At 39.1% G+C, this 18,264-nt stretch overlaps 1 protein-coding gene across 1 annotated transcript; it reads left to right on the forward strand.

Moving 5' to 3' along the window:
* Window positions 1–16,994: 16,994 nt before the first annotated feature.
* Window positions 16,995–17,882, forward strand: LOC125483460 (probable G-protein coupled receptor 139). Its single transcript, XM_048598661.1, has one exon. The coding sequence runs from the start codon at window positions 17,052–17,054 to the stop codon at window positions 17,880–17,882; it is 831 nt and encodes a 276-aa protein (XP_048454618.1). The 5' UTR covers window positions 16,995–17,051.
* Window positions 17,883–18,264: the final 382 nt, after the last annotated feature.

Raw genomic sequence — 18,264 nt, forward strand, 5'->3', positions numbered from 1 at the left:
AATTGGAGTTTAAGATCAGATAATCGCCCCCTTTCATTGCAGCTGTACTCGCATTCTCCAGCCTGTCTGACTCCTATCCTCTTTTGAATGTTGTGCCGGAGCACATAATATTCGTGAGCATCTAAAAACTGGAGTCTCGTTAAGAGCAAATATGAATCAAGAAAGGGAAATGCGATGGTATATGGAATCACCATTTGTTTTTTGAATACACAAACTGGAAAGAAGAATTATGGTGTGCTTAAAATTGATTCGGTCAATAAGACAGAAACTACTGCAATTTTAAGGATTCTCAGGGACGTCTCACGCCACTTGTTCTCTCTGTATTGATTCTGTAATGCTGAGAAGAATCCACTTCCAGGCATTCAGGAATTTTTGACGCTTCTGGTTCTACTCCGTTCCCTCATATTTTAGGTCAGGTATTACTGAACGCTATGTTTTTAAAGTATTCAAACTATCGATAAATAACTAGAGGTGTGCAGATCTAGGCGAGGTGAGTGTGAAGGCGCGAATGCAATTACATGTCTGAGGTTAAGATTGATTTTGCAAATATTAGACGCAAATTCAGAATACGAGGAAAAGCAGATTTTGAGTGTGGAGGTTCTTGGGAATTGAGCAATGTTGCCATTCTGAACTTTGGAGATGCTAATGTGAACTCGAAAGAATAACGATATAAAAAAATAATGAGAAAGGCCCTTCCATTGATCTTACACTGCAGGCATCCAGAAGCTGGACAGAGTCATATGGAAATCAGCAAGTGTTGAACTGCAAAGGGAGGAGGCAACATGGTCAGTGGTTAATAATGGTGTAGTTATCAGTTTCCTTCAGGGTGATGTCACAAGCGACTTCTGCCTCAGATGACTTAGTTGAGAGTCTGAACTCGACTTGTCTTCAGACTGACTTCAAGAATATACGAGACATTAGGCGATGATACCTTCACTTTACTTGTCTATCTCATTACATTATTCTTATCACTGTTGTAAGGTCTTCTAATCTTGGGGTTGGTTGGCTCGCCGAGCTGATTCGTTGTTCCGCAGACGTTTCATTATCCTGCTGTGTAACATCATCAGTACAGCCTCCGATGAAGCGCCGTTGTGTTTTCCCGCCTGGTTTTTAAACTCTGGAGTCCGTTGAGCTGGATTACCTCACTTCCAGTTTTCCTTCACAATGGAGTGTATATGGGGTCGAGTTCTATGTCTTAGTTCATGGCTTTCTTCGTGGAGTACAGGCTTCTAGGAACTCCCTTGCCTGTCTCTGCTTTGCTTGTCCCAGGATCTTGGTGATTTCCCGATCGAATTGATGGTTCTCCTTATCCTTGTGGATAGAGATGAGTGAGTATTGGCCGCGTCTTTTTGTAGCCTATTGTTGTTCGTGTACGCTTGTTGTTAATTTCCTTCCTATTTATCCGATGTAGTATTTGTTACAGTCTCTGCAGGGAATCTCGTATATGACATTGGTCCTGTCAATAGTGGGTCTTTGGCTCGGGTGAGCAGTTGTCGTAGGGTTGATGTGGGTTTGTGTGGTACTCTGAAGCCCAATGTTCTTTGGATTCTTGTAGTTAGTTCTGATGTGTTCCTAATGTAAGGTAGCATGATGAGTGTATTGGGGCGTGTAGTATCTTCCTGGCATTGTTCGTGTAATATGCATCTTCTGACCCAGTTTTTTGTATATCCATTGTCTTGAATACCTAGAAGAGGTATTCTCCTTCTTTATGGCGTGGTTCTGTACTGCTGCATTGTGTTGCTGCCCGTTTAAATAATGTTCACACGCAGCTTCATTTGTATGTGTTAGGACAGTTACTGTCGAAGTTCAGTACTTGGCCAGTGTGTGTTATTTCGCTTGGAATCCCCCGTTTGTCTTGTGCTGTACCATGACGTCCAGGAATGGGAGCTGTTTGTTCTTTTTCTCCTCTCTGGTGAATTTGATTCCGGTGAGGGACAGGCATGGGAATTCCTAGAAGCCTGGTATGCCACGAAGAAAGCCATGAACAAAAACATAGAACTTGACCCTTTATACACTCCATTGCTACGGAAGACCGGAAGTGAGGTAATCCAGCTCAACAGGCTCCAGAGTTTAAAAAAAAAAAAAACAGGCGGGAAAACACAACGGCACTTCATCGGAGGTTGCACTGATGATGTTACCCAGCAGGGTAATGAAACATCCGCGGAACAACGAACCAACTGGGCGAGCTAACTAACCACAACATCCACAACCCGAGCTACAAATCTACTCTAAAACCTTAGAGTCTTCTAATCTAAATGTTTAACATTGACTTCACTGGTCACAGTCTCATAGTCGCCTTTTGAATGCTACCAGAAGACATTGATTCGACTACACAACCATATGGACATTCCATTGACGAGATCTCCTTCTCAATCTTCTTGCACCACATAAAGTCATAGAGTCATAGAGCATGGAAGCAGACACTTGGGTCCAGTCAGTCCAAGCTGACCATGTTACCAAATCAACCTAGTCCCAGCTGTCTGCTCTTAGCCCATATCCCTCCAATCTTTCCTATTTATGTGCTCATCCAAATCTATTTTAAATGATATAACTCTACCAGCACCCATCACTCTCTCCGGAAGTCCATTCCACACGAAAAAAACGTTTCCTACTTATGTTCTTTTTAAATCTTTCTCCTCACCTTAAAAAATGCTGCATGGTTTTGAGCCTCCCCACCCTATCCATCAAAATGAACTACGTTACAGCCTTCATCTTTTTTTTTTCTGTGAAATTAATTTCAGCAACAGTGTTCTTACTAGCTTATCTTTCCTGCAAGCAGCATCCCTTTCAGAAATTCATGTAGTCTACTTTTTCGTCTGAATCTAAATGCACTGAACAGGAAGAGTGCGCACAAAATGTGTCCGTGCTTAATATTACTCTTCAACAATGAAATTAACAGCAGTTGCATTAAATAGCCTTGGGATACTGCTCAACATTTTTCACGTGACTTGAGATTATGCCGAATGTTATTTAGTTACGAGAATTTGTTTATGCTTCCTTTTGTGCCTAGAACTTTTCCATTCAGTTATAAGATACTGAGAGGACCCAACTAAAACCAAACTTTTAAACCAGCTATTCCTCGTGTACAATATTTGGTTTCACTTTTCAATAACTTTGTCCACAATTTCATTTATTCATTTCTTGAAGGAAAGTAATTGAGATCAAACTGTGTTATATTTCCCTTTGTTTCTGTGTTGGTGCTGTTGAAAACAGAAATTTCATGATAAAGTGAACGTAGCCCAGCACAAAATGAGTAAAGTTTATTTGTTTTAATTAGTCCAATTGAGATAAAAAGTGAAAAAAAAATATCATTCTGTCCCGGGAGCCATTCCTTACTGTTTTCATTCCAGTCAATATGCTTCAACCTTTCTGATAGAAATTCGTGCAGCACCAAAAGGTCTAATATTTGACATTTACAATCCTGTATAGTAGTTATCAGGATTCCAGGTGAAGTATTTGGGCTAGTTGATGGGAATCATTACTGAGGTGTTACCACTGTTTGCATTTGGCAGTATTGCTTTTCCATGATAAAGAAATCTTTCCTACGCTAAATAGGGGGAAAAACTCGCATCAATGCACAGATTCTTCCAATTTTACCTGATATAATTTATTAATTTATAGAGTGTCATTTTTTTCTATAATGACGATTATTATTATTGCTATTAGCGTCATAGCTTCTGCTTCACATTTTCTACTTTCATTGTGTTGTTTCTCCCCAGCAACAGAATACTTTTTTTTTTACCCTTCACCAACAAAAATTCATCCCTTGAATTGTTTTTTTTTGTTGTTCCACATCGTATCTTTTTTTCACAATTATTGTGGTAGAAATGCAGTTCTACTGCGGGATCGGTACTGTTAATGAGATAAAATTTTGAACAGTAATTTTTTTTCGATTGTGCTATCCAGATGGTTACTGAAATATTGTACTATTGTCATCGAGAATATTTAGCTTCTGGTTAGCAGAACTTGATCAGCAGATGTCTGGTAAATCAGTAACAATCTTATATCAGATAGAGTCTTCGTTATACTTTTAGCCACAACTGTAACATTAAGGCTAAAAAAAATCTGATTCGTAAGCCAAGATACTGTGAAAAATGCCACTGCATTATTTCCAACTTTTTAAAAATTTGTATTCTTTTACTTATTTACTGATTATATTTCACCACAACAATTAATTTGGCAGTTACTGTGATCCTGTGTCGAGGAAGATGCAGTCTGATTTACGACCAAATATGAATGGCAGTGATGGCTCTCTTGGTCATTATCATATCTTTGATCTTAAACCAAATTTATTTCTCATCAAATTTCCTCTCAAATGACTTCAATATGTAGGCTCAGTTTAGTGTTAATTTATGAATTCAGATATTGTCCTGTAGGGAATTTGGAAGTTACCACTTTTGTTAAATGTGCAGCTATCTGCTGCCAGAAGTTGAAAACCAAATATTGTACTGAGAGAATGTAGCTGTGGTTATTCGAATTATTTCTGTTCTTGGTTGTGTTCAAAACATCCCCTGGTACTTTGCGTATGTACCTTTAATTATTATTGATAGTATATCCTGGTTTTGTAGTGTAAAGGCAATATTTTATTCTTTACCTTTGTGGGCGGCTGTGGGATTTTGGCAATTTTGAACCCTTGCAGACCTTTCATTCTTAATTCACAACTGAATGTTCTGAATGTTAGGAACATCTCAGGAGCGAGCAAAGCTCGTAGAAGACTCGAGACCCCAAAAATGGAGGGAATCAGAGGAATCAGAAGTTGAAGAAGAGAAAAGCCATTGGTTTACTCCTCTGTCTCAGGCAGTTTCTTACTGTTTTGTTGGATTTTTTTTGTAAACATTATGTATGTGCAAATTGCAATTGTTGTTTATTTTTTATCTAACCTTGGAAATTTTGTACTTATTCTGGAAGAAAGCGCATACGTGCTTCAGTTTTTAAGTTCCTGTTTCAGTCCGTTCGTGAATGCTGGAAATCGTCATAAAATCAAAGAAGAATTTAAAAATGCTTTAAAATACCCACTGAACCAGATCTTCTGTATCATTAAATGAAAACATTAAGATCAGACAAGGCATCTATGCTATATCACATCCATTGCTGTTTCTGTTCATATCACTTACAGCTACTACTACCAGAAGGCCTTGATACTGTTTCCCACTGCGAGAATTGAAAAATGCCTCTGGAACGTTGCATTAGCAAACGGCTCATTATTGTCCTGTGCTTTCAATTACTCCAAAGCCATCCACTAGGTTAAATAAAATTATGATTTCTGATCTCTTCTGAGGTAGCAGTGTTCTACAGCTTAAGGTAGGGATCTCAACTACTCCCAGGAATGATTCCAACTTTGGAGATCTTGCTTCAGAAGAAGGGGCAGGTGATTTATTGAATATGTTTGAGGTAGATGCGAAGAGTCATGAAGCGAAAATACATCAAACCTGGTTTTATTCAACGTTGGAGCAGGCTTGATGGGCTTAAATATCCACTTCGATTCCTTATTTTCTTATTGTCTTTTCGTATCAAGAAAAATATTGTTGGCATACTTCTAAGCTCAAAGAGATAATTTGGGGATATAAGAAAGTCTTATACTACTTTAAGTTGCTAAGTCACTTTTAAATGATTCATGCATTTGATCTTGTGAAGTGTGTTCATAGTTAAATCTGTAGAGGCATTCATTATATTTTTCCAATCCTCTTTCCATTCAAGGATGGTTCCAGAGAATTGGACTATGTTACACTGTTGAAAAAAAAAGCTGCACTGTTCAACTTGAGAAGCAAGAAACATTCTGAAACCCTAATTCTCGACAAAACTCTGAGGCAGGTGTGGATTCGTACAGAAAGCAAAGATCAACATTTAAGAACCAATATTGTTAAACAAACTTAATTATCCTTCTGATCATAGAGTTCCTGCAGTGTGGATTTAGGCCATTTGATCCATCGATTTTACACAGACGCTCGAACAGCGCCCTCCACCCTATAAACCTGCATTTACCATGGTCAGTCCACCTAACCTGCACGTCTTTGGACAGTGGAAAGAAACTTATACAGGCATGGGGTGAATATGCAGACTCCACACAGTTACCCAAGGCTGGAAACAAGCCCAGGTCCCTCGTGGTGTGGTAATAGTGCTAACCACTGAGCCACTGCGCTGCCCTTGACAATTTGCTCTTGCAAAATGTCCACATAAGTACGACAGTAATGAGAAGGCGATTAGAAGATATTTACAACATCAGAATGGCATTACACTAATTCACTGTAGTTTACTGAAAGAGAACGTATGTTCCCAGAACATTTTACAGATGTTGTGATGACATAACAATTGAAGTGCTTGACTGAAGACCTTCTTTTTTTGCTTTGGACCTACATTCTTAGGGTCATTAATTAGACAAGACTCAAATACCATTGCGCGTCATAAAATATCATAATTTAGATGATAACCTAACAGTGGAGAAATAGAATTAAATACCTAAACAGCAGGAAAGAAAAACGTGCCTTTCATTGGTTAACAAGTTGTAATGAACAAAGTGTTTCAAGGATGAACGCGTAAGGGTAGTACTATTTTAAATTTCGTATGTGGGTATCTCGGGCTCGGCCACATTTTATTCAGGTTGGCATTTTGTCGGTAAGCCGCCGACAAGAAGAGTGGCAGGCCATGGAAAGTAGATGTGCCTGTAATTCCATTGGAAATCCGGGACTTTCTGATAGAAATAGTGCAGAAACTGCAATTTTGTTCCAAGTCAAGATGTTGTGAGTCTAGGAGAGGAACAAGCTCCCATGCATCGGCTACAGTTGCCCCTCTAAGATGGTAGGCATTTGGATGTTTGAAGATACTGTTTATGAGTTTTATTAACTATTAGAAGGAGGGATTTAATATACAGGAGCTAAATTTGTCAATGAGAGAAAGTTAAGTTGCATGATAAATTATCAAAATAATGTAAACAGTTCACATGCAGCCTTAGATAAGTTCTATGAGAGGACAAAAATAAAAGAAATCAAAGCAGAGGCATTGCGTATAGTGTGAGAAAATGTGAACATGCCCACTTTGGCAGGAAGAATACAACAAAAAAAAGCACATTGTTTAAATTGAGACTGTAGACTTCTATGGAACAGGTGAGTCTGGACGTTGTGTTGCATGACCTCCAGAATATTGCGATGCAGGAACAGTAAGTGATTAGAATGAGAAAATGAATAATGGCGTGCAATGTAAAGTGGAAATGAACATGAAAGAATAGAAGCGCTGCTAACATGGCACTATGAAACTGCATCATGAGTGGTATTTTCAGTTTCCTTCCCTGTACAAGAAAAGATCTAATTGTTCAGGAATAGTCCACTTCATTATTCCTGAAATGAAGGCATTGGGAATACATTAGGTCCAGGCGACTGAAAACAGACAAAGCTTTGGAAGAATATCGGGAAAGTAGGACCAATCTGAACAGAGGCATTAAGAGGGCTAAAGGGGGTCATGAAATATCTTTGGCAAACAGGGTTAAGAAAAATCCCAAAGCCTTTTATTCGTACATAAGGAGCAAGAGGGTGATTAGAGAAAGGCTTGGCCCACTCAAGAACAAAGGAGGGAAGTTATGCAAGGTGTCAGAGAAAATGAGTGAGATTCTTAATGAGTACTTTGCGTCGGTATTCATTGAGGAGAGGAACATGACAGATGTTGAGGTTAGGGATAGATGTTTGATTACTCTAGGTCAAGTCGGCATAAGGAGGGGGGAAGTGCTGGGTATTCTAAAAGGCATTAGGGTGGACAAGTCCCCAGGTCCAGATGGAATCTATCCCAGGTTTCTGAGGGAAGCGAGAGAGGAAATAGCTGGGGCCTTAATAGATATCCTTGCAGTATCCTTGAGCACGGGTGAGGTCCCGGAGGACTGGAGAATTGCGAATGTTGTCCCCTTGTTTAAGAAGGGTAGCAAGGATAATCCAGGTAATTATAGACCGGTGAGCCTGACGTCAGTGGTGGGGAAGCTGTTGGAGAAGATACTGAGGGATACGATCTATTTATATTTGGAAGAAAATGGGCTTATTAGTGATAGGCAGCATGGTTTTGTGCAGGGAAGGTCATGTCTTACCAACTTGATAGAATTCTTTGAGGAAGTGACAAAGTCGATAGATGAGGGGAGGGCTGTGGATGTCACATACATGGACTTCAGTAAGGCGTTTGATAAGGTTCCCCATGGTAGGCTGATGGAGAAAGTGAAGTCGCATGAGGTCGAGGGTGTACTAGCTAGATGGATAGAGAACTGGTTGGGCAACAGGAGACAGAGAGTTGTAGTAGAAGGGTGTTTCTCAAAATGGAGAACTGTGACCAGTGGTGTTCCACAAGGATCCGTGTTGGGACCACTATTGTTTGTGATATACATAAATGATCTGGAGGAAAGTATAGATGGTCTGATTAGCAAGTTTGCAGATGACACTAAGATTGGTGGAGTAGCAGATAGTGAAGGGGACTGTCGGAGAATGCAGCAGAATATAGATAGATTGGAGAGTTGGGCGGAGAAATGGCAGATGGAGTTCAATCCAGGCAAATGTGAGGTGATGCATTTTGAAAGATCCAATTCAAGAGCGAATATACAGTAAATGGAAAAACCCTGGGGAAAATTGATGCACAGAGAGATCTAGGTGTTCAGGTCCATTGTACCCTGAAGGTGGCAACGCAGGTCGATAGAGTGGTCAAGAAAGCATACTTTCATTCATCGGACGAGGTATTGAGTACAAGAGTTGGCAGGTCATGTTACAATTGTATAGGACTTTGGTTCGACCACATTTGGAATACTGCGTACAGTTCTGGTCGCCACATTACCAAAAGGATGTGGATGCTTTGGAGACGGTGCAGAGGAGATTCACCAGGATGTTGCCTGGTATGGAGGGCGCTAGCTATGAAGACAGGTTGCATAGATTTGGAATATTTAGAGTAGAAAGATGGAGTTTGAGGGGGGACCTGATTGAGGTCTACAAAATCATGAGAGGTATAGACAGGGTAGCTGGCAAGAAGCTTTTCCCAGAGTGGGGGGACTCAATTACTAGGGGTCACGATTTCAAGGTGAGAGGGGAAGAGTTTAAGGGAGATATGCATGGAAAGTTCTTTACGCAGAGGGTGGTGGGTGCCTGGAACACGTTGCCAGCAGAGGTGGTAGAGGCGGCCATGATAGCATCAGTTAAGATGTATCTAGACAGATTCTTGAATGGGCATGGAGCAGAGGGATACAGATCCTTTCAAAATAGGCGACAGGTTTAGGTAGAGGATCTGGATCGGCGCAGGCTTGGAGGGCCGAATGGCCTATTCCTGTGCTGTAATTTTCTTTGTTCTTTGTTTTTTGAATGCATAAATATTCTGGATATTCACCAGTTAGAATTTATAAGGAATAAAAGTGATTTAATTGAAGGATTTAAAGTTCTAAAGTGATTTGTGAAGGTAATAATCTGTGAGGTCGTTTCCCTGTGTGATTACAACAATAATAGCAATTTAATTACAGAAGAGAGCGTGGCATATAGAGGACGATATGTCCTATGACTGGAAGGACGAGAATCAGCCTGCAAAGTCTCAGAACGGGAGCCAATGCATTTAGGACTGAAATGAGGAGGAATCTGTTCACCCAAATAGTTGTGAACGTAGTGATTTCCGTACGCCCGAAGGCTGAATAGTCGTACAGTATGTTCAAGATTGGGATCGAAGGATTGATGGTTGTTGGAAATATCAAGGGATATAGAAAATTGCATGAAAATTTTCTAGGTGTGGAACAGACATGATATCATTTCATCACATAACAGGCAGTAAGGCCGTAAAAGTCTGCTCTGCTTCTGCTTCATATGCATTTTGATTGGAAATTCGAGAAATGTGGAAAGACAGATTAAAAAGTCGTTTCAAAAGGTTCCTAAGCATTTTTATGAGCTGTATGGAATAAAAAAAATTGAACAGGTTCTCTTGACATTACATACGACTCTACTGCAGCATCAACTGAATGTTCCGTCCAGCTCTGAACATCACACATTTTGCATGGTTCCAAGACATTTAACGTCGTGAGAGAATTTATTTTTACCAGAAAGATTCCTGGGATGAAGAACTTCAGCTATGAAAATACATCGAGAAGTTATAATTATTTTCCATGGGCAATAAAAAGCTGAGAGCAGCTCTATTTAAAATATTGATACAATGAAGGCTGTGAACATCTTAAATCAGGTGAAGACAACAGGACATTTCAAAAAGATGGTTAAGTAGGAATACCGTGCTCATGGCTTTATCAGTCTTGGCACAGACCAAATGTTGGAGATGCAGAAAACTTTGTTTTGGTCCCAGTTGGAGTTCTATGCGCAATTCGGGTAACCACACTATTAGGAAGCACGTGCTGCACTGGAGCGGATGCAGAGGAGATTCAGCAGGATGTTGTCTGGAGTTTAATCTCAGATTTTCGACGAGATTTCAAGTCAAAGGCCGTATTCAGACAACCTCCATTTGCAATTTACAACAGTTACAACAAACATCAAAAAAGGCATAAAGGCCCAAAGGCAAAGAAAAATCTTTAAGATGTCTTAACTTACGCTTTTCAGCTTAGAGCACACATGCCACCCACCTTGATTACTATTGGTCAGTGTAGCTGAATTGTCTCTTTGTAATTGATTATCTCCTACAGGGTCTTCACTGAGATGGGCAGGGTCGTAGTCCAACCACCCTCCTTCATGATATACTCATTATCTTTCTTTTTGAACATTTGTCAGAACCGCCAATAAACTAGAAACTTATAAGTTATAACAAAATTATGTGGTTTTCCCCATAATATTCAATCCAACTTCTTCTATGAAATGATATGAGGGAGGGGGACATTTTTACTGTATAAAACTATTTTTTTTTAGTTTATATATATATATTCCAGATTGATTAAAAATTCATAAAAAAACAACTAATTCTGCAATTGAATTAAATTCTGCAAATTGAATTGTTAGCTACTATGCACAGTGCTGTACTTGTGTTTAATCAAATGTTACATGTTATTATTTATGTTCTTGTAAGAATGATTGTACATTCAGCAAACATGAAAAAAAAAGTTACTGTCAGTACGTTCTACTGCATTGCATCGGCCATTTTCTGTTCAGTTATGGGCAGCCGTCAGCCACTTTGTGCTATTCAATTTGAGCAGCCCTAACACTTAGGATGATGCATTTTAGCTATGAAGAAATGCTGGATAGGGTCAGTTTACTTTCTTCACAGGAGGGTGTTTTTTTTTTAACTGATTGTGGTGTGTAGGATTATGAGGGGCATGGAAAAGGCGAATAGAAAACATCTGCTCCCCTTAGTTGACGATTCATTAATGAGGGCCTAATTTCAAGATAAAGGACAGAAGATTTCGGGGGTTTAGAAAAAATCAACGTCACCCAGTTGATGATAAGAATCATGAATGCATTGCCTGGGATGGTAGTTGAAATGTCACAATCTTTAAATATTCTTGAGTGAGCCCTTGAAATACCAAAACTTTCTAGATGAAAAGCCAAGTGCAAAAATGTGGGACTAGTGGAAGTAGGTGCCGCAAACTCGATGCAATTTCTTCAGCCTTGCCTTTTGAAGTGATATGCTCAACTCCCCCATCCTTGAAGATACTTACGAAGCATTATCCTCCGCTTACTTGCTTACATGTCCAACAACCGTCATGACTATACCCAGTAGAATCATTGAGCTTAGATCTAATCTGATGCCTGTCGGATCACTTTTATCCATCTATCACCTTGTATGCCAAGCGCTCAACGTACATCTAACTCCGTTTCATAGATTCACGTATGGTGACGCTTTATTTTAAAGTGTACCTTGGGCTGGTCTTGGCTTGTCCTTCAGCAGTTTTCCTCTGACCAGAGGTGGTCCCCTGGCATAATGATAACAGAAAAAAAGGGGTTGTGCTGTGTCGTTATCTTGCAGATTGTGATTAAATTTGTTTCTGCTGCCACTGATGAGCTAAAGTTTCTCGTGGACATCAAGACTTGAGTTGCTATATCTGTTCGAAATGCATGCAATTTAACATTGAGATAGTGCCACATGATGGAGTGTAGACTCAATATGAAGACGGGGCATTCTATCCAAAACAACCATATGATATTCACGATTTAATTGTGGAGAGTGTAACAATAATAGTGCATCACACTTCTACAAGTCATCGGAGAGTGAAAAAGCCTCTAAATGGACGTCTGTGTGATGCTGTGGTGGCGGAAATGAGATTAAAAGGAGCAGGGAGGAAGAGTAAGTTTCTGAATCAGACAGAACGACTTACAGCTGCTTTGAAAAATCACGTTGCAATGTTACAGGAGAAGGTATCTCTAATTGGTAAAGTATATGTCTCTTCTCTGTTACATCTGGATATTGATTTAGGTTGTTAACATAATTGCAGCTGAAACGAAACTTTCTGTCGATATTTAATGTTTAACATCATCTCTTTTTTTTTTGCTAGACATATTTAAGGATTCTATTTGTTTATCTGACATGAAGAGAATTTTCTTCTCCTATAGTTGGAGAAGGAGAGTGAAAATAAACTTCTGTTCTACAGTTGCACAAATAGCAGGTCTAAACATTGCATGAATCCCATATAACCAATTACCTCATTCTTTTCTCATACTTATTGTCTCCCATCACATTGAATCCCAGTTTCTTCTTTGTGTTGTCTGTTAGATTTACCCTTACACGTGGCACTTCAGAACGTGTGTTCTCAATGTGATGCTTAGTGGTTATGTTCAAAATAATATCTGTAAAATAAATGTTCTTTTTATACATTCTTTCAAGCAGTTTAATAAATCTAGAATGAAAACTTAACTGTTCACAATCAGCTGGGTTTCTTCTTCAAGGTCATTCTGCACCTCGGTTTCGATATTACATATTTGTCCCCATTCCTTTGCAGATAATTTTTACTAAATTTGTCTGAGGTGTACTTGCATGCAAGACCGTTCTGTGAACAAGTCTAAATTCTGCACGTTGAACACTTATAAAAGTTTTACAATGGCCGCTTTGGACGAATGTCAGAGGCAAAAATAAAATAAATTACGTAACGAGCATCACCTCTGTAATTTCACTCGTTCTCTAGCCTGTTGCGCTTAGCTTTACGACAATACTATCTCTACTTCATTAGCGAATGATTCACTACAGAATAAACCTTGCTTTAAAATTTTTAAAGCAAACCCTCCTGATGTTGGCTCAGCACCAGCAGAATAAAAGTAAAGTACCATCTACATAAGTTCATAAAATTATAATAGGATGGAGCAGAGGTAAGAAATTCGTCATATCAAGTCTACTCAGTGAATCAATGAGATCATGGATGATCGAATATTCATTGTCTCCATTCTTGCCTTTTCCCCATGGTTCTTCATTCACTTAATGATTAAAAATCTGTCCATTTCAGCCTTGTATATGGTTTTCCAACCCAATTTCTGCAGCTATTGTTATAAGAAATTCCACAAATTTACTACGCCTTGAAATAAGAAATCACTCTTCACATCTGTCCTAAATGGGTGGCGTCCTATTCTGAGATTATGCTCCCTAATACTAAAAAATATCTCATAAGGGATACAAGTTTTCTGCACCCATCCTGTTAAGCCACACAAGAATGAAAAAAAATATATCAGGAAGAGTGTCTTAAATGTAGGAGAGAGGCTGAGGCCGAGAGGAGCCATTAGGAAACGATGGCAGCCTGCACTAAAACATAAAGTAAAACGTTCTTCAAGGATATTAATAATAAATGATTAATGAAGGACAGATGTGCGACCCATAAGGAACAAACAGGGTAAACTTGTCACTGACGCAAATGATATGGCAAAGTAACGAAATTATTGTTTTGTTTTTGCCTTTAATCAACTTAGAATATGGTGACAATGGCCTTATTTAAAACGTGCGTGTTGAGCAACTGAGCAGTATTGTGATAAATAAAGAAGATGTGCTAAAACATGGTACAGGAGTCGCCAGGCCTGGATGGATTGCATCCTAGATTGCTGAGATCGTCAACACAGCAAATTACGGAGCCATTGACTGAATTTTTCCAGGCCTTTCTGAACACAAGATTGGTCACAGCGGCTGGACGATTGCAAATCTGGCACCGTTGTTTAAGAAAAGGAAAAAGGATAATCCAGGAAACTGCAAACCTGTCAGCTTGACATCAATAGTGGGGAAACTGATGGAGGCCATGATACAGCGTAAGGAAGACGTACACAGAGAAAAGCAAGTTAATACTAAACATTCAACATGGCTTTGTCAAGGACAGGGCATGTTTGACAAATTTAATTGAGTTCTTTGATGAGAAGACACAGCCAGTGGATGAGGTTAGTTTCGTGGACGTTGTATACTTTCATTTTCAGAAAATTATTGATAAGATACCACGTGGTAGGTTGGTTAGCAAATTAAAACTGTATGAGATTGATGTGTCCTTGGCAGCATGAATTTGAAGTTGACTAAAATAAAGGAAACAGAAGGTAATTATACATGGGCATTTGCAGATTGAAGACGAGTTGAAAGTGATGATCCCCAGGGATAGGTTTTGGGACCCTTGCATTTTCTGATGTATATAAACTATTTGGAGATGGTTGTCGAAAGCAAAGTCTCTAAGTTTACAGATAATACTAAGCTATGGAGAATAATGAGTTGTGAGGATGATGCTGAGCGATTCAGAGGGCATTGAAAAGTTGCCAAATGAACAGACACCAGGCAACCGAATTTCAATGCTGAGAAATGTGAGATAATGCATTTTTGGAAGAAGAAGAATGGAGAGACAATACAGGCTAAGTGGTCTAAATACAATATGTAAAGGAGGGAAGGATGTACTCGCCAATAAGTTGAGGATACGGTGAGAGACTGTATCACTTCGTTCCAAGAATTACTCCCGGATAAAGTGTCTCATAAACTCATGGTGAGAGGGTGGAGGGGTTTTCTTGTCTTCTCGGAAACAGTGGACGTAAATGCTGCTAAGTGATAGTGTCCAGACAATAAAATGCCAGGAAATTTAATATAAGTTTGTGTCACTGGGTATGCTGCTGCTGATGCTAATACAATACACATCCAAGGCCTATCTCTACATGATCCCAAACAAAAAGAGGAAAAAGAAATAAGATTCGGGTTGGGAATGCAGCTAATTAGTTTGGATGTGACAAATATGACGACAGATTACGGCTGTGAAAAAAAAAGCCTCAATTCCTAATATCAGAGCATCCTCTTCGTTACATAGAGAAATATACCCTTCACCTCTTCTCCACCTCCTCTTGGGATCAAATTTCATTTTGTTTCAACTGTTGACTGCTTTTTTATTATTCTCTCGTTAGCGTGGCTATTGCTCTGTGTGCATCTGGTTATGCCTGGCACTGTTCTGCCATTGCTTCCTGCCATCAAGGTTCTCATCATTATGGCCCCGAAACAAGGATAGCATCTATCAGGCGTTATGGCTTATTTGCCCTCTAGATGCCTCAGAAGCGTCTTCTGGAACGTTATACTTTTGCACAGTTCGCAGGGATCTGAACCAAATGCTGGCAAAAGAGACTGGATAACTTATTTGGTCAATGCGGACCAATTGGACCAAAGGATGTGTTTCCATGCTATGTAACTCTATGACCCTATAATTCTCTAAATCAATGCATCAGATTACTCCCAAATGGTAAATATGAATAATCTACATTGTTTACAGGTTAGTGTGAGTTTTTGCAGTCTTTGCAATTAGGTAGATTCGTGATGTCCTTTGGAATTTTTTCTTATTCACATTCTTGAAATGATTTGGCAGAGCACAATACCTTGCTAGGACATTTCAGAGTGCAGTTGAGGTCAACCATATAGCTACAGGTTGGACCATGAAGGAGCCAGACTGTATAAGGAAATCTGATTTCAAAACAGGTTGGTTTCAATGGAATCAATATTGTCATGGTCATTGTTGTTGAAATATATGCAGTTAATAAAAGTTAGAAACCCCAACCCCATCACCTCACACAAACATTCCCTACCCACTCAGATTCCATGAAGGACTGTTAAAAAATGACCCTGGAAGTTTAGTCCAAGGTATTGGTTCACTAACTCAATAATAGACTTTCTGTCATCCCCTTTCCTCAGTGACTCTACTATGTGATATGTTAGCAAAAGTTCAACATGGGATTTTAAATGCCAACACAGCTGGCCAATTAAAATAAAACAGCAAAGAGAAGGAGCAAAATTATGTCATAGATTGATATTAGCACCATAAAGATCAATATGGAATCTCCTCGGCTGAACACGCATCTCTTGATTTGTTTGTTTGATGAACTGTAACTGAAGCAAAAGTGATGAAACACATTTTTCCACATGAAGTGCATCAGATATAAATATGACATAGTTCGCAATCTTCCTATATTACAAGTGGAATTCTCAGATTTTTTTTAAGATGCATAACCCAGTTACTGGTCCTGTATTTGCGATTTACCAACCAATTTTTGCAGCAATCGCTATTCCTGGTAACATTGAAAAGGTAGCCATATATTTTATTAGTCTTTCATATGATATTGATGTTCTACACAAAGAAATGCAGTAATATATTTCCTGTGAAAATCTTTCCAGCATGTACATATTTCTGATATGGTAATTTAATAAGGAATTTGCTTTTCAAAAATTGACGTTCTAATTAATTTATAAGAGTGAGACAATCATTGCTCAACGATTTTATACAAGTATCACAGTTCAGTGCAAGAAGTCACAATGCTACATTTATTCCAGACGTTTTTTTGGCTAACATAGCTATTCCATATAAAATGTTACCGTACCATAATTGTTGAAGAAGTATCGTTGTGATATGTTGTCAGGTTTTTGATCATCTATATCACTAGTCTTCATGTTTATACGTTTTAGTTAAGGCGTGTCACAAACCTACTGAGCATCTAAGTCTTTGTTAAAAGGTGTCACAATTCAATTATATATTCTATATGGCGATAGTTGCAATGTACCTATTGGTTCATTTTCTCATTAGACATACTCATCAATACTGATCCTGATCTCTCTTATTTCTCGCTAATTTAGCAGCGATTATGATCCTAGCTCGAGGAAGATGTTGTCTTTCCAGGTGCATCACTCGGTACCTGGTGTCCATGGCTGCAGCAGATTTGCTTGTGATCATCACTGCTGTGGTATTGAATCGGATTCGTGGTATTTATTTCCCAGTTAGTTTTCTGACAACAACTCCAGGCTGCAGTGTTAGTGCTGTCCTAACGTATGCAGCCAGGGACAGTTCAGTCTGGTTAACAGTTGCTTTTACCTTTGATCGTTGTGTAGCTATCTGTTGCCAGCAACTGAAAATGAATTATTGCTCTGGGAAAACAGCAGCTGTGGTTATAACAACTGCCAGTTCTCTGAGCTGCATTAAAAACATCCCCTGTTACGTTATATATGAACCTTTATACATAATAGACAATGTACCATGGTTTTGCAACATTAAGTTATTATTTTACATGGCACCTGTTTGGGCAGCATTTGACTGGTTGGACCGTATTCTGACTCCTTGTGTCCCTTTTGGTCTGATTCTTCTGCTCAATGCTCTGACTGTCAGGCATATTTTATCAGCCACGAGAGCTCGCAAGAGACTTCATATCCACAGCAATGGACAAAATCAGAATGACCGGGAGGTGGAGAACCGGAGAAGATCCATCCTTTTACTTATTTCTATATCGGGTAGTTTCATACTCTTATGGATGACCTATGTTGTAAATTTGTTGTACGTGCGATTTACAAATGGCAATTATTTTGCAGGTTCTGATTTCCGCGACCCTAGATTCATACTGCAGGAAAGTGGGTATATGCTTCAACTTCTTAGCTGTTGCACCAACACTTGTATTTATGCTGTAACACAGAATAAGTTCAGGCAGGAATTAAATAATATGTTGAAATATCCATTTAATCTAATTTGGACATTCATTAAGTGACACTTTTTCTGTGGAAATAGCGAGTATATTTTTTGAAACTCTACACTCTTTTGATCTGAGCAGCTATACTGGGGTAAGTGATAGCCTAGTGTTATTTTTCCCAGTCCAGGACCCAGGTATTGTTCTGGGGACCCAGGTTGGAATCCTCCCAATGTTAGAAATTCGAATTCAATTAACATTTGGAACTAAGAGTCTAATGATGACTAATAAAATTGTTGTTGCTTGTTGTGACAAAACCTATCTGATTCAGTAATGTCCTTATGGGAACAAAATCTCTCATCCTTACCTGGTGTGACTTGCATGTGACACCAGACCTGCAACAATGTCTTTGACTCTTAACTGCACTCTCGGCAATAAGTTGTGACCTAGCCAGTGATGCTCA

This window comes from Rhincodon typus, chromosome 7, assembly GCF_021869965.1.
Source record: "Rhincodon typus isolate 14 chromosome 7, sRhiTyp1.1, whole genome shotgun sequence".
Classification (NCBI taxonomy): Eukaryota; Metazoa; Chordata; class Chondrichthyes; order Orectolobiformes; family Rhincodontidae; genus Rhincodon; species Rhincodon typus.

Excerpts from the sequence above, each read along its gene's own strand:
- LOC125483460 (XM_048598661.1), top strand. The coding sequence starts at position 17,052 with ATGGCTGCAGCAGATTTGCTTGTGATCATCACTGCTGTGGTATTGAAT.